General features: G+C 49.5%; 1 protein-coding gene across 5 annotated transcripts in view; it reads right to left on the bottom strand.

Annotated features, from left to right (window-relative positions):
* Positions 1 to 3,162: 3,162 nt before the first annotated feature.
* Positions 3,163 to 12,564, bottom strand: part of POLR3E (RNA polymerase III subunit E) — a 31,811-nt gene continuing 22,409 nt past the window's right edge. For all 5 annotated transcript variants that reach the window (XM_061401390.1, XM_061401392.1, XM_061401391.1 and 2 more), the window contains 7 exons: positions 11,680 to 11,739; positions 11,416 to 11,573; positions 10,882 to 10,943; positions 9,780 to 10,306; positions 7,450 to 7,527; positions 5,093 to 5,218; positions 3,163 to 3,968 (listed from right to left, as the gene is read on the bottom strand). In XM_061401390.1, coding sequence (XP_061257374.1) covers positions 3,912 to 3,968; positions 5,093 to 5,218; positions 7,450 to 7,527; positions 9,780 to 10,306; positions 10,882 to 10,943; positions 11,416 to 11,573; positions 11,680 to 11,739 — 1,068 coding nt within the window. In that variant the 3' untranslated portion in view covers positions 3,163 to 3,911. The remainder of the gene's footprint in view (positions 3,969 to 5,092; positions 5,219 to 7,449; positions 7,528 to 9,779; positions 10,307 to 10,881; positions 10,944 to 11,415; positions 11,574 to 11,679; positions 11,740 to 12,564) is intronic.

Raw genomic sequence — 12,564 nt, 5'->3', positions numbered from 1 at the left:
TGTGGACCCTCCATAGTGACGGCACCAGTTTACATTCCCACCACCAATATAGGAAGGTTCCCTTTTCTCCACACCCTCGCTAGCATTTATTTGTAGGCTTTTTAATGGTGGGCATTCTGACCCGTGTGAGGTGGTAGCTTATTGTAGTTCTGATTTGCATTTCTCTAATAATTACCAATGTTGAGCCTCTTTTTCATGTGCTTGTTGCCATACCAATAAACTTTATGACCCGTGCCAAACTAATAGAGGAAAAATGGTATTTTCCTTATTGTTTAGGTTTTGCATTTATTAATAAGATTGAATAGCTTTTAATCTGTTCAAAGCCATTTTTGCATTGCCCTTTGCCTATTAAAGAGCTCTAGTATTTAGGAAATTCACTTTTGCAATTAGATATTACATGCTATTTATCTTTTTACCTTGTTACTGGAATTTTGCAAAGTAAGATTTTTGTGTAGTTATATTAATCTTTAAATACTTTATTTCTTTTTGTGCTTGACAGTTTGAACCATCTGAATTTCAAGTTTTCTGGGTTTTTTATTGTGGTAAAAATACACATAATTAATATCTGAACCACTTTTAAGTGTACAGTTCAAACATGTTAAATACATTCACATTGCTGTGCAACCATCAGCCACCATCCATCCCCATAATTCTTACTCTTTAAACCTGAAACTCAGATTCCGCCTGCCACTGCAGGTGACATGGGTTCAATCCATGGTCCAGGAAGATTCCACGTGCCTCGGGCAGCTGAGCCAGTGCCGCAGCTGCTGAAACCTGCGCCCTAGCGCCCACATGCCGCGACTACTGGGCCCATGTGCCTAGAGCCCGTGTTCCACAAAAGAAGCCACCACAGTGAGGAGCCCGTGCACAACTAGAGAGTACCCCTGCTTGCTGTAACTAGATAAAGTCCATGTGCAGCAGTAAAGACCCAGCACAGCCATTAAAAAAAAAAAAAAACTCAAACTCTCTACCCATTATACAATAACTCTGGGAGGCAGGATCAAAATGGTGCTGTAGGACCCTGGGATCACCTCCCCGAACAAACTCAAATCAAAACTACATGGGCTTCCCTGGTGACTCAGTGGTAAAGAATCAGCTTACCAATGCAGGAGACACAGGTTCGATCCCTGATCCAAGAAGATCCCACGTGCCAAGGAGCAACTAAGCCTGTGTGCCAACTACTGAGCCCAAGTGCCGTAATTACTGAAGCCCATGCACCCTAGAGTCTGCTCCACAAGAGAAGCCTGTGCACCGCAACTAGAGAAAAGCCCATGCAACACCAAAGACCCAGCATAGCTAAATGCATTTCTACATACTAACAGTACAAAGGAAATAAAAACAATTTGTGTTGACTTTGTATTCTGCTACATTGCTTAACTCATCCAAACTTTTTTTGTGAAATATTTACTTTTCTACATACAAGATCATATCATCTGCAAACATATTACTTCCTTTCCAGTTTTTTTCTTGCCTAAGTGCTCTAGCTAGTACTTCCAGTACTATGCTAAACAGAAGTAATTATGGTAGGCATCCTTACCTTGTTCCTGATCTCAGAGGATATGCCCTGATATCACCCTTGCATAGACATGAAAAGCTGAAAGTCACTGTCATGTCCAACTCTTTGCAATACTGTCCATGGAATTCTCCAGGTCAGAATACTGGAGTGGGTAGCCTTTCCCTTCTCCAGGGGATCTTCCCAACCCAGGGATCAAACCCAGGTCTCCTGCATTGTGGGCAGATTCTTTACCAGCTGAGCCACAAGGGAAGCCCAAGAATACTGGAGTGAGTAGCCTATCTCTTCTCCAAGGGATCTTCCTGACCCAGGAATCAAACCAGTCTCCTGGACTGCAGGCAGATCCTTTACCAACTGAGCCATGAAGGAAGCCCTTGCATAGGCATGGTTGACTTAATTCTTTACAAGGTACTGGAATCGACTGCTTATCCTTTTTATTCATAAGCTACCTTTGTCAGACTTTAAGATCAATGCTTTGATAAGCATCTGGGGGACCATCACATGCTGTTACATCATAAAGATTTTATATAATTCAACTGTGATAATCCCTGGCCCTTTTCCTCTCTAGTAACTGCTCTGTTGCAATTTCTTTCCAACCACTTTTAGTAATTTATGTTTTAGTTATAAATCATCTGATTCCTCTAAACTTTCCCCATCTCATTGTCTATACAAGTGTGTGTCATTTTCCTTCATTGATAGCTATTGGTGTATCTTAATTTACATTTTTACCTCAATTTTTATTTTTAAATATTTCCTTCTCTGTTCTTATTTTCCTAGCTATTTGAATTCAGTGTTTAACTCATTTCTCTTTATTAGTGTTTAAGGCTTTGACTCCTCCAAGCCCCACCAGTTCCAGTCTGCTCAGTCTTTGCTTTACCACAAGGGGCCTCCCCTTGAGTAGAGCTATTATATGATAGCTGGACACACTCCACAAAGATTTTAGAAGGTTTTTACTCTTCAGCCTCATGTATGTTAACAATTAGAACCAAGAACATAATATACAATCAACCTGTTAAACTTTCATTACCAAATATTGTAGCTCTTTTTTTGGGGGGGGGGGGGGGCGGGGCGGAGTACATACACAGACGCCATCATCTAAATCTTCAGAGCAGTGGCTCTACTGCCCAACAGACCACAGCGAAAGTCTTATTTTAGCGAAATTTCCTGTCTCGCCCAATCTAGCTGAATTCTTTAATTTTTCACAGTCCTCCAAGGGCTGACTACACTGGTCACTATGGGCTAGCCACACGTGGCAACTGAGCACTCAAACTGTAGCTACTCCAAACTTCGAGCGTGATAAGTGTAAGATGGAAAGTGAAAGTTGCCCAGTCGTGTCAGACTCTCTGCGACCCCATGGACTACACAGTGTATAAGATACCAGATAGTAAAACCTTGGTACCAAAAAATTTAATATTTTTATTACATGTTGATATTTTAGCTATATTAGGCTACGTAAAATACATAAAAATTTAACAAGTTTCTTTGTACTATCTTTAATATGTGTACTAGAAAAATTTACAATTACACATGTGACTGTACAGTCCCACCAGGCAGTGCTGCTGGCTGCCATCCCCCGATGTACATACAAGGCTCTGAGAGCAGGCAGCACTGCCTTCTTGCAACCATTTGAAGACAGCAGCACCATGATGCCAGGTTAGTGTTAGCATTTATTTTAAAAATACACAAAATATAAATTTTTTACATCAAAGTGTGATGACTTCACTTATACATTGTTCCATACTTACCTCGTTTTATTTGCATCCATATGCAAACATTGAGAATAAATGTATTTGATTCTGATTTTTTGCTATGGTTCATGTAAACAGTTGAGACTGCGACTTTTAAAGTAGGTTGTTTTAAAAGGTGAGATGGCCACAGGAAACCAACAGTGAAACAATTCGGTTTGGTTTGTTTAATGAAGTTGGCAGAAGTCTTAGCAGGTATGTAATTGAAGACTTAATATTGGCTTCCAGGCATTTTAAATATTAAAAACCTTGAGGTTTTCTTCATCTTGTAAACATAATTCAGATCTTGTTGGCATTAAGTTTGAAAGTAAAATATTAGACCATGATTTTCATCATCCTGCCGGTGACAGTGTACACTCTCTTTATTATGAGAATGAAACCAAATAATAAGCAAAATACATCACGAATTTCAAACTGTACTGCAAAGAAGGTCCCAGCTGGTCTCTTCTGGGAGCCATCTACCTTAAGGTGACCCTGCCACTGGCTGAGTATGATCCCCTCTGTCCATTGGACAGTGCGAGGCCCCAGGCCGAGAGATGGTCAGTTCCTCTTGCTCCGAGTCTTCAGAAGCAACCGAAACTCTACTTCCACCTCTGCTGGCTCTGCCGTCCGTCCTTGGGCTTGGATTCACTGGGTTAGTGATTTGCATGTTGTCAAGACTGTACCGTCCCTTTAAGGTACCACATGCCGCCGTAGCTTACACAGCAGTCCTGTGAATAAAGGAACATGTTTTCCAGACATTAGCAGGAAAAGGAGCACATTCTGTGCAGAATATCAAAACTTGATTTACGATTCATGGAGAGAACACAAACAGGAGATCAAGACCTGCCTGACACTCTGGTCATCACCACCCAGCCTCCGCCATGCGTGGGTCTTGACCCCATCTTTCCCCAGGGGTGTCTTAAGAGTGAGGGACTATAAATGAATGTGCTTTATAAACACAAGATACAAAAGATATGTGAATAAGCTAACCAAAGAAAAGGTGCTTCACAAATTGCCTCAGCATCTATGGACCTGGAATATAAGAATACTAGAATATAGGGACTCTGTCAGCAGTTTTCAGTAAAACTGAATGCTAAATGCTAAAACTAAATGCTTCTGCGAGTATGGTTTTTGTGCCACACAGTCAATTCAAAGACATTATGAAAAAAGTGTTAAGTCACTCAGTTGTGTCTGACTCTTCGCAACCCCACGGACTGTAGCCCACCAGGCTCCTCTGTCCGTGGAATCCTCCAGGCAGGAGTACTGGAGTAGGTGGCCATTCCCTACTCCAGGGGATCTTCCTGACACAGGGATCAAACCCAGGTCTCCTGCAGTGTGTGCACATTCTTTACCATCTGAGCCACAGGGAAGCCAATGCCTAATAGGAATTAAGTATTTTTATTTCTTTTTAAATTTGATTTAAAAATTGTTCTAGTAAAAGCAAGGAGCACAAGAGTTAGTATGGGGTTACAGGGAAAAAAAAAAAGTGGTACACAATTCAAAGGAGGAGTCGGGGCACAGATTCTAATCTAGGCCCTGTCACCGTAAAGGATGATGACCCGTTAGACTATGAATGGAGTTTACATCTTATTCAATTTAGTCCTTTTGCATAAACCCACCAAACCAATGCCAATTATCTGTTGCTGAAGACCCAGCAGGCTGGGGAGGGGTGCAGAGGAAGCCTGATTAGTAAACAGAGCCACAGGAAGGGTACCAGACGAGATCCGCTTCCACGCAGTCAGTCTCCGCCTAAGACAGGCAGGAGCCAGCTGTGGGCGGCGTGGTTCTTAGTAGGCTCACGGTCAGAATGGAAGCTCAGAGCCTCTGCATATTATACCAAAAATGGATGTACCTTTAGCACTTTATCCACCTCCTGTTTACTCAGATCCTCTCCACACTCTTGAGTCAGCCGAGCCTGGATCATGTTCCGGCGCACCCGGTAATTTTTGGAAAAAATTTCAAGCAAAACCTGTCGATGCTTTAGTAGCAAAAAAATGTTATTACAGGAATTATCTAAAACAGAAACATCAATAAATAAGAAATCCAGAGCTAAGGACCCAACTCCACACTGTAGTCTGTGATCAAAGTCCTTGCTAGGACTTCTGTTAAAGACTAACACGTGTGCCCGGTCTGTCATCTCCTGAGAGAGACCTCAATAAAATGAAGAAATAAAGATACACGCACACAAGAACAAAAATGCCAGTGAAGCCATTAGCAGAGGAGCAGTTTTTAGACATACTTTTGTGGGATAGAAAAACAAGAGGGTAACTGAGCGGGCAGGGGAGCCACAACCTTAACTGCGTGAAGGCAGGACAGGATGAGGAGTGAGTGGCTTAAAGTCCTGACGCATAAATAAGACAGGATGCCATGAAGAGCATCATGTCCCAGAGAAAAATAGGAAGGAGAGAGGACTGTCAAATCCCCCAACAAGAACAAAAGGTGTTATATGAGAAAAGATTTGATCCACTATGTCTAACATGTGATCTAACCATTCCAAAAGAATAGAGAAAAAACAGGTAAAGAGATTTCGGAACTTCGTAAGGATGACTCAACTGTCCGGCACAGTAATAACCCACACAAGGGGCACATCTGGAGACGCACTGCTGCGCTATATGCAGAATAAGAATAAAACCTGAAGCATGGTTTAAGGGAAGGATGTGGATCAAACTGAAAAGCCCGAGAAAAAGAGGGCCAAGGAACTGGACGACAACTCTGAAAGCTTCAATACGATGGAACAGTATGTTAAATTCAGAGGAAAATGCTTTGTCCTCCAAAACCCTAGTTCAGACAAATAATACTTGAGGACAAAAGAAAGCCATTTTAAGACATGGAAGAATGCAGACAATCCCTCTGGTCCCCTTAGAAGCTAAGATTAAGCAACAAGGAAGACACAAGATTGCAAGCCAGCAAGAGACATGGAGCTGGTCCCACTGGAGAGGCGTCTGGGACTCAAGAACAGTCCTCCTGGTGGTGTGTCTGTCTTCAGAAAACCATGCAAGTGAAAACAAGAAAAGTAGTATAAAAAAGAAACGGACGTGGTAAACTACTGGTATTTGTCTCCACAATGAACACATTTCTAGTCTAGCATTGGTATGTGATGTAACTAAAAAAATATATCCCACACCTGTCCATTCTCCCAACATAGCTGAAAACTAAATCCTCAACCAATGCAACCAGAAGCCCATTGAAAATAACAAGGTGAGACACCTAATAGCAGAAGTACAATTTGTGTATATTTGTGTGTGTATATATATAAAATGACGCCTTGTAATTAAAAAGTGATTGCCTCTGAGGAGTGGGAATCTGGTCTGGCAAAGCAGGAGACCAGTTTCCCATACAGTTTTCAGTCTTATTTGTTTTGAAGAATATGGACTTACTACGTTTTTTTCCTTTTAATTACTGGACTAGTTCAAGAGGAGGAAACCCAGATGCCACCCACTCTGGCCAAAAGCACAGAGCTGTTCGATGTCTCTCCACCACAGAAGGCCCTGCCCCTCTGGTGTTCTCAGCCTGCCTGTCGGTCTCCTTCTAAGAGGCAAAAGGGGACACAGACCTTAGTGGGGGCTTTTGCTCACTCCCTCTCTCCCAGTTCCTAAGGACAAGACCTGGAAAAGGACAGATCTATTGGAGTCTAGCAATTAAATCTTAAATCTTTAAAATTCAGGCAAGCTCATGATTTAAGGAAAACTTCTGGACCTCAGATCCTGCTGGTTGAATTCATATTCTGTTCATTCCTGTCCAGGTGATTAGAGGCAAAAGGACTGATTTCTCTGACATCTGACCCGACACCCGAGACTGGTAAGAAATCCTTTTGATTCCTACCACCATCAGTCATCTGAGAAATGTGGTCCATCACCGGTCCACAAGCCTGGCTGGGCAGCAGAATCATCTAGAAGGCTTTGTAGAAACTTAAACACCTAGGACCCTACCCCATTCCTATAGAACTAAACTGAATCTCTGGGGGTCAGTCCTCTACTTTTTACAAGGTGTTTCTGATGCAGCCAGTCCAGTCTGACATTTGGGAACTACTGCTTTTGGCTCACACCACTGGCACATCCAGTATGTTTTGAAATATACGGAGACACAGAGACAGAATATTTAAAACCAGGAGTGGCTGGAAAATTTGAAATGGATACGACCACACTTTGGGTCTCCCCACTGCAGAACACCACCCTGCTCCCTCCTGGGGAGACGGGAAGGTCACCTCACCTGGTCACTAATGTCTCCAGACTCCCAGAGGGCGAACACCTTCTGCTCATCCGGGGAAGCAGCCGTCTGTGGGGGAAACTGACCAAGGCCCAGGCGTGAGTTGGCTGCTTGGCTCTAACACACGAATCCACCCGCCTTGGTCCTGTCGGCCTGCACCCACCCGTTCTGGGAATGGAGCCTCTGCCTCTCAGTAGCTGTGGGCAGCTGCAAACCTGCTGCTGCTGCTCCCTCCTCCCCAGCCGCGCGCGGAGACCGCTTCCATGAGGAGCAGACAAGCCCGGCCCGAAGCCACAGACGTGCTCAGGAAGGCGGGGAGGCGGTGTCTGTTTCCCATCAGCCTGCCACTAGCTCTCCCTTCTGCTTTAACATCCTGTGTCCTCCCACCCTCAACCAACCCTCAGATGTGTCTAAGCAGCACTCCCTCCCCCCTAACGCCTTCCTATCGCGGGATCCCTTTCAATCCCTCCTACAAAAGCCGTGTCGACATGGGTTAGAGGCCCTGATCCACCTTGAGCAGCCCGTGCCATGTGGCTCAGCAGAGTCTGAAGATGGACCACGGAGAGGGCAGCGCAGGCTCCTGGTGCCTGGGGAAGGGGACGGTGGAAAGGGCACCTGGCAGAGTGGATTCCAGTCCTGGTGCCACAACCCAAGTAACAGTAACAATTCCTACCACGCATAGTCCCAGGTGGGCTTTAAATCTCATTTGCTACCAGAGAGGGAGCCACTCTCCACGAGGGAGGTCCATGCAGAGAGGTTTACTCAGTGTTCATGGTCACACCACGAATAACCAGTAGCACTAGGAGCTGAGTCTTGGCGCATATACTCACTCTCCCTGGAACTCAGCTCCCTTGTGTAAAAAAGAGGTTGGACAGGTCTGAGCAATCTCCCACCTTGGACATGACCAAGACACAGAGGGAAGTCAGCAAGAGAGCTGGAAAAGGCCAGGGTGTTCTCAGTAGGGATGCCGACCCTACTGAGAAGTGTAGGATGAGCAGGTCCTGGGGGTGGCCACTCGTGTCCCTTGTCCTCTATCCCCTCCAACAACCCAAGATGGCCTGGCTAACATCAGGCAGGCGCCCCTGCCTTGCCTGGCTCCGTCAGAGAAAGGCAAGTCTGCAGGTAACTGAACCCATTTGTTGGGTGGACAAGGGAGGCTCCAAAGAGGGCAGGGCACCCAAACCCCAGTTACCTTCTGTAGAGACCTCACGAAGGAGGCCCCTTGCCATGAGGGCCAGATCCCCTGGGACACGCCAGCCAGCCTGGGACCCAGGGCCTCCTGCCCTAGTTTCTGCTCCTCACATACACAGGGATGGGCCTTTGCCTCAGATCACCCGAGGCTGCACGTGCTTCTGACCTTACGCTGCGGACAGCAGTGCTCCCTTGTTAAGAGACAGACACAGCCCACTTCACCCGACTTGCTGATAGGTCTGGACAGAGCCTGGGAGGAGAATGAAGAGCGCACCCAGCCAGGCACCCTTGTACCCTCAGCTCAGGGAGGTGGTCTCCAGAGATCCCTCTGCTCCCGTATTTCCTCCCCTCTAGGACCCCGTCCAATGATGGGACAAGACAAGGAGCCCGGGGTGGAGGGGACCCACCCTGCACCTGCAGGCCTGGCACCAGAAATGCTCACTGAAAAGCCACAGAGCTCGTGCTGGCCAGCCAGCTCTAGGACAGGGAGGCCCGCCGGGACCCAGGCACAGCTGAGGGCTCTGGTGGGAGGTCAGCTCATCTCAGCTGCAGCAGAAAGAATTTAAGACTTGCAGCCACGGTACTGAGGTTCAATGTCCGGCTCTATCGCTTCCTGGGTAAATGCATTTTATTTCTTTGAAACTCAGTTTCTTCATCTGCGGTCACAAGAAGATCAAATGACACTAGAAGTGAAATCATCTTAAAAAATGGCAAAGCTGGCAGGAATGGGTAGGGTGCTGGCACAGGAAGGGGCCAGACCCCAGGATGGGGAGCTGGCATGGCCAAAGCCCTCCTGTGTGCCAGGCAACAGGTGATGGCCTACAGGCACCCACTCAGCCTTCACCAAAGCCCATGACACAAAACTAACATTCACCCACTTCAGATGAGGGTGCAGGGCTGGGAGGCTGACCAGCCCAATGTCGTACACAGCAACCACGTGGGAACCTACATTTACCCCGAGGCCAACGGTCTCTCAAGCGCCCCTGCCCCATGCACCCTACCAACAGCTGTTTCCCCAAAGCCAGCAGGGCTCAGGCCAGTCTGGTTGCCAGCCTCTCTCCCACAGCCACTTCCTCCTGGACAGGCGTGCGTGCCCAGGAGCCCTCCACGAGGCCTCGTCTGCCGCCGGGGGCGCTACTTACAGGCACCAGTATCTGCTTGCAGCCGGCAGCCAGCACCGTGTCCTGCAGCATGCGGTCCGAGATGCCGCTGAACAGCATGTGGCCGGGGGGCAGGCTGGCCAAGTGCAGGTTGAAGAGGCGCTTGAGTTCGCTCAGGGTGAGCACAAACTGTTTCTGAAAGGTGGCCTGCACAAAGGCCCTGAGTTCCCGGGCCACGGGGGTGCTGGCAGAGCCGGAGGGCGGGTGCCCATTGAAGCTGTCCCCGCTTGCTGCCCGCCCGGCAGGCAGCCCGTTGGCCAGCCCACCGTGGAGGCCACCGCCGGGCGAGGTGTCCATGGGCTCCTCTTCGTCCTCCGCCTCCCGCTCTTCTTCGTCCTCCCCCTCCTCACTCATGGGCTCCTCCTTAATCCTCACGCCGGGCAGGACCGCGGACGCCTGCAGCTGCTCCTTCCTCCGCTGCAGCTCCCGCTCTAGCAGCGCGTGGTTCTGCTGTGCCTGTCTTTTGGCGACTTGGACTCTCTGGTCCCCAGAGACCAGCCCCACAGGCCCTGGGAGAAGACACAGGGCTGCTCAGGATGGTAGAGACGGTGCAGGGAAAGACCTGGGGAGAGACCCACGGCCCCTCTGCTCCACGGACACTCCCTGCTGTCCTGATGCGGACACTCTGCTGACCAGACGAGGGGGACAGGAAAAATGCAAACCAGCTGGTGCAGAAGCAAGTGGCCCAGTCTGGCCTTTCACCACCACCTTACCCAGAAGGAATTTGGCCACCCCAACCATGAGGGAAGAAACAGAACAGGAAAAATCAGATTTCCACATTCAGAGACCCAGGAGGTTACCGCTGAGTCCCTGCCAGTGGCCACCCTGCCAACCTGAGGGTGAGAAGCCTCCAGCCTGGAACCCAGACACCGCCCTGAGGTCCAGAAGCCTCAGTCCCTGAGGCAAGGCTTTGCCACTAGACAAGCCTTCAGCTGAGGTCTGTGGGGAAGGGGAAGAGGCACAGAAGGGTGGCCACCACTGAGCCCCACACCCCCTCCAGGCAGAGCCCCGACAAGCCCTAGAAAAGGAGCCCTTCTGGAACCAGTGTTAGGATGAGGGCCCGCCCAGCCAACGCCCTCCACACCTGATTGTCCATCCGGCTTCTTTGGCATGGCTTCCTTCACAAGATTATAAACTTTTTCTAATCTGAAAAGAAGAACAAACCCTCTTACCTGTAAATCACGTCCCTGGCCGTCTGCCTCCCCAGAGAAACGTCCCCACAGGACGCCACACGCGGGGCTGTGGTGGTCCCTGCCTGCAGCTGGGAGCCGAGCGGTGGGGTTGCGCAGCGGCAGCCCACCCTCCCTTCCTCAGCCAGCCTCCCGCCAGCCTGCCTTGGGCCACACAAGCCTGGGACCTTGCTCCTGAGTGCTTTCCCTTTCCTCCCCGACCCCTCAGAATAGAGGCCGGTCAGGTTAGATCAGCAGGAGGGGCTGTGCCAGGCCTCTGCCAGGGGGGTTCTGGGATCACACAGCCAAGTCCACCTGAGTGGAGTGTGCACAGCTCCAAACTGGCATTCATCATCCCAGCTGCACCAGGCTGTGCTCCCCGCTGGAGGCAAGGGTGGCTGGGGACGATGTGATAGTCCTTTCCCCTCGTCTGCCCGACAGGCTCTTACTTGGCCTGGATGCCTGTCCACAGCATGTGCTGCCGCTGCACCACGTCTGGATGCTTCTTGATGAACTCCCCGTCATAAGGCAGAATGAACTCCCAGCCCTTGTTGATCCTCACTACGGCCATGTGCTCCAGAAAGTCCTTCACGTCTTCCGTGCAGAGCTGCGGGGAGGGGGCCAGGTGAGGCACGCCCAGCCCGAAAGCCCCACTCAGCCCCCGTCCCTGCAGTAGTGGGACCAAGCCTCAGATCAAACAGGACATCACCTACCTTGGTCACCGCTGCCACCTCTTTCCTTACCACCCACCGGCTCTGGGTGAACTTCCACATCTGAGGGAGAAAAAGAGGTGTGTTTCCAGGACTCTTAGGACTGTCCCCCAAGCCCCTGCTGTTGTCCTGGGAGCCTGGGATGAGGGCACAGAGCAGAGGCTCCTAGCCAGGCAGGGGTGTCAGGCAGACTGGGTGTGGACCCTGGCTGTGGGCAGTCACTTCCACTCTGAGCCTCCGTCTCCTCCTTTGTGAAGAAGCTCCACGGCCACCACCTCCAGGAGGGCAGCTGGATCCACTCCACACCACAGAAGCTTCCTGGGGTGGGGGATGCCTTGCCCGTATGTCACCGACAACAACTCAGATCCAACAACACCCTCTCCCAGACAACCCATGTGACAGTGTCTGCATGAACAGAGAAGAGCTGCAGGCAGCTAAGGGTGAGCAGTGCACATGTGCCATGAGTGAGCGTGGGAGTCGATGCCGCTGCACCCTGATCCCCAGAGATGAAAATAAACCACACAGGCATCTAGATGCTCAGTACCCCAAGGAGCCAGGACACCCAGGTGAGAAAAGAGAAAATGGAGACACTCTCCTAAACAGCTTAGGGCTGCCTGGTGTGATCAGACCTGTGCATGAGCTCACCAAGGTCGCCACAGACAGCTCCAAGGCGACACTGCTGCAAACTCAAAGCCCACTGCCAAGGTCAAGGCAGGCAGTGCAGGCCACAGCAGCTCAGAGGCCAAGCCCTGAGGAGGGACGCCTTGGCTGGGACTTCAGCTCTGGATAAGCGCGGGGGTGGGGTGGGGGGGAGGACAGGGTGAGGGGTGAGGGACGAGCCAGCTCAGGAGTTGCTAAAGCCCACAGCCACAGTGCAGGGAACAGCAT

The sequence above is a fragment of the Bos javanicus genome, chromosome 25 (genome assembly GCF_032452875.1).
Source record: "Bos javanicus breed banteng chromosome 25, ARS-OSU_banteng_1.0, whole genome shotgun sequence".
Lineage (NCBI taxonomy): Eukaryota > Metazoa > Chordata > Mammalia > Artiodactyla > Bovidae > Bos > Bos javanicus.
The sequence above is the reverse complement of the archived record's forward strand: the minus strand, read 5'-3'. Positions and strand labels throughout refer to the sequence as shown.